Below are 2,796 nucleotides of genomic sequence, written 5' to 3'. Positions count from 1 at the left end.
TCTCCTCCTCTCTCCTCTCTCCCCTCTCTCCTCTCTCCCCTCCACTCTCTCCTCTCCTCTCTCCTCCTCTCCTCTCTCCTCCTCCTCCTCTCCCTCCTCTCTCCTCTCCTCCTCTCCTCCTCTCCTCTCTCCCTCCTCTCTCCTCACCACTCTCCCCCTCTCCTCTCCTCCTCTCCTCCTCTCCTCTCTCTCCTCTCTCCTCTCCTCCACTCTCTCTCTCCTCTCTCCTCCTCTCCTCCTCTCTCCTCCTCCTCCTCTCTCCTCTCCTCCTCTCCCCTCTCCTCTCCTCCTCTCTCCTCTCCTCCTCTCTCCTCCTCCTCCCCTCTCTCCTCTCCTCTCCTCCTCCTCTCCCCCCCCTCTCCCCTCTCCTCTCCTCTCCTCTCCTCCTCTCTCCCCTCCCCCCCCCTCTCCTCCTCTCTCCTCTCTCTCCTCCTCTCTCCTCCTCTCCCCTCTCCTCTCCTCCTCTCCTCCTCTCCTCTCTCCCCCTCTCCTCTCCTCCTCTCCCCTCTCTCCTCCTCCTCTCCTCCTCTCCTCTTCCTCTCTCCTCCTCTCCTCTCCCCTCTCCTTTCCTTTCCTCTTCCTCCTCCTCCTCCTCTCTCCCTCTCCTCCACCTCTCTCTCTCCTCTCCCTCTCCTCCTCCTCCTCCTCTCTCTCTCCTCTCCTCCTCTCCTCCTCTCACTCCTCTCCTCCTCTCCTCTCTCCTCTCCTCCTCTCTCCTCCTCCTCCTCCTCTCTCCTCCTCTCCTCTCTCCTCTCCTCTCCTCCTCTCCTCCTCTCCTGTCTCTCCCTCCTCTCTCCTCTCTCTCCTCTCTCCTCATCTCCCTCCTCTCTCTCCTGCCTCTCCTCTCCTCCTCCTCTCTCCTCTCCTCCTCTCCTCTCCTCTCCTCTCCTCCTCTCCTCTCTCCTCACCTCTCCTCTCCTCCTCCTCTCTCCTCTCCTCCTCTCCTCCTCTCTCTCCTCCTCTCTTCTCTCCTCCACTCTCTCCTCTCCTCCACTCTCCCTCTCTCCTCTCCTTTCCTCTCTTCTCCTCATCTATCCTGTCACTCTCATATCTCTATGGATATCAGGATATCAAGCTGTCTCAGGAAATCACACAAGTGTGTAAACAAACAAACAAACAAACAACCCCAACCCACGAGCAGAAGATGGAAGTTCAGCTGTAGTGAAGGTTTAATGGTGCCATGTGTAGTGAAGGTTTAAAGGTGCCATGTGTAGTGAAGGTTTAATGGTGCCATGTGTAGTGAAGGTTTAATGGTGAAGGCCTGTGGTGCTTATTTACTCCATCGTTGTTGATGAGCAATGATCTGGGTATAAACCACTTTCTTTTCCTTGAGGCTGCATGAAGCTCTGTCATGGCTGCACTTAAATTGCTTTTGCAGTGCACGGTTATGAGCAGGATTCTTTGGTGATCGGAGGGTGTTTTGAATCGTAGCGTTAGCAGCAGCACTGTGTGGCCAAACAGAGTTCCATCTCGGCCGCATGTGTTTCGTACCTCGCTCTGTCCAGCCCGGCGTCCGGCGTCCAGCGTTCATATTGATGCGCTCATGCGTGACCCTCTGTCTTTGAAACTGGACCTCCGATTCAACGGTGCTTTGTCTGGCTCGTGGCATATGGTGATAAAGCTGCCAAAGCAATCATACCACAACAAAGAAAGAGGATTTGAAAGAGGTCTCACATTCTCTCTGTCTCACACCACTCTCTCTCTCTTTCTCTCTCTCTCTCTCTGTGGTCAGATCAGGTCAAATATTTAACATCACTGTGGTCAGATCAGGTCAAATATTTAACATCTCTGTGGTCAGATCAGGTCAAATATTGTAACATCTCTGTCAGCTGTCACATTCTATTGGATTAACCTGATTCTCTTCAGTGATTCAGAATGATAAGAACATACCTCTCTCTCTCTCTCTCTCTCCTCCCTCTCCTCCTGCAGTTACTCCCTCATGTTCTCCTGCTGGTTCCTGAGCCCTAAGGACCGGCCCAGTTTTGAGGTTCTGTGCTGTGAGCTGGAGAAGGTTCTGGAGGAGCTGCCTGACCCGCAGGACCCCGACGAGATCCTCTACGTCAACATGGAGGAGTCGTCTGGCGAGATGGGCGCCGTGGGCGGCCGCGACCCCAGCTGCCCGCTGGGCGGCATCATGAGTGGCCTGTCGGGCCTGTCCCTGCCCATGATGTCACGCCCACGGCATTTCGGTGGCCACGGTGGGCCGGCACCCCACCAGCCCAACGCTTGTGCTGTGCCACTGCAGGGCGGCGCCCGTCGCCAGCCCGCGGCCCCTACATTGACCGCCACCAGGCTTCGCTGGAAGTCGCTGCAGCTGCCAGCTTCGCGGACCCCTCCTCCGCCACCTGCTCGTCCTCCGCCTCGCCCACCCCCACCTTGCGGCTGCAGCCATCCGAGCGCTCCAGCCCCGTGCCCCCTCTGGACCTGGACGACGATGACCACAGCACCGGGCACATGGGGCCCGCTGCAGTCCGGAGAGTGCCGTGGCAGTGACCTCTGACCTCTGCAGAAACATTCTATAGTATTTTTCAACAGTCCCCCCTTCACTTTAGTAATTCCCCCAACCAAGCACAGGCAGCCACTTGCTTAGCACAAGGATATGATTTGGACTCCAGAAGGTGTTGAGAGATTGAAAAAGCCTGCCCCCTAGTGGTGAAGTGATTCAGATAACAGGCCGGCCTGCAGTATACTTTTTTTTTTTGCACAAGCACAACGCCAATGCCAAGACACATTCCTAAACATTTAAAAATTGGTTGAATTTGCCTGCATGTATTTTTTGATTATCCCAGATTTGAA

At 55.4% G+C, this 2,796-nt stretch overlaps 1 protein-coding gene across 1 annotated transcript in view; it reads left to right on the top strand.

Moving 5' to 3' along the window:
- Positions 1-2,493, top strand: part of LOC125307938 (tyrosine-protein kinase receptor UFO) — a 62,602-nt gene extending 60,109 nt beyond the window's left edge. The window contains 2 exon segments of the mRNA XM_048264069.1: positions 1,930-2,198; positions 2,246-2,493. Coding sequence (XP_048120026.1) covers positions 1,930-2,198; positions 2,246-2,493 — 517 coding nt within the window.
- The last annotated feature ends 303 nt before the right edge of the window (positions 2,494-2,796 follow it).

The sequence above is a fragment of the Alosa alosa genome, chromosome 15, assembly GCF_017589495.1.
Source record: "Alosa alosa isolate M-15738 ecotype Scorff River chromosome 15, AALO_Geno_1.1, whole genome shotgun sequence".
NCBI lineage: Eukaryota > Metazoa > Chordata > Actinopteri > Clupeiformes > Clupeidae > Alosa > Alosa alosa.
The sequence above is the reverse complement of the archived record's forward strand: the minus strand, read 5'-3'. Positions and strand labels throughout refer to the sequence as shown.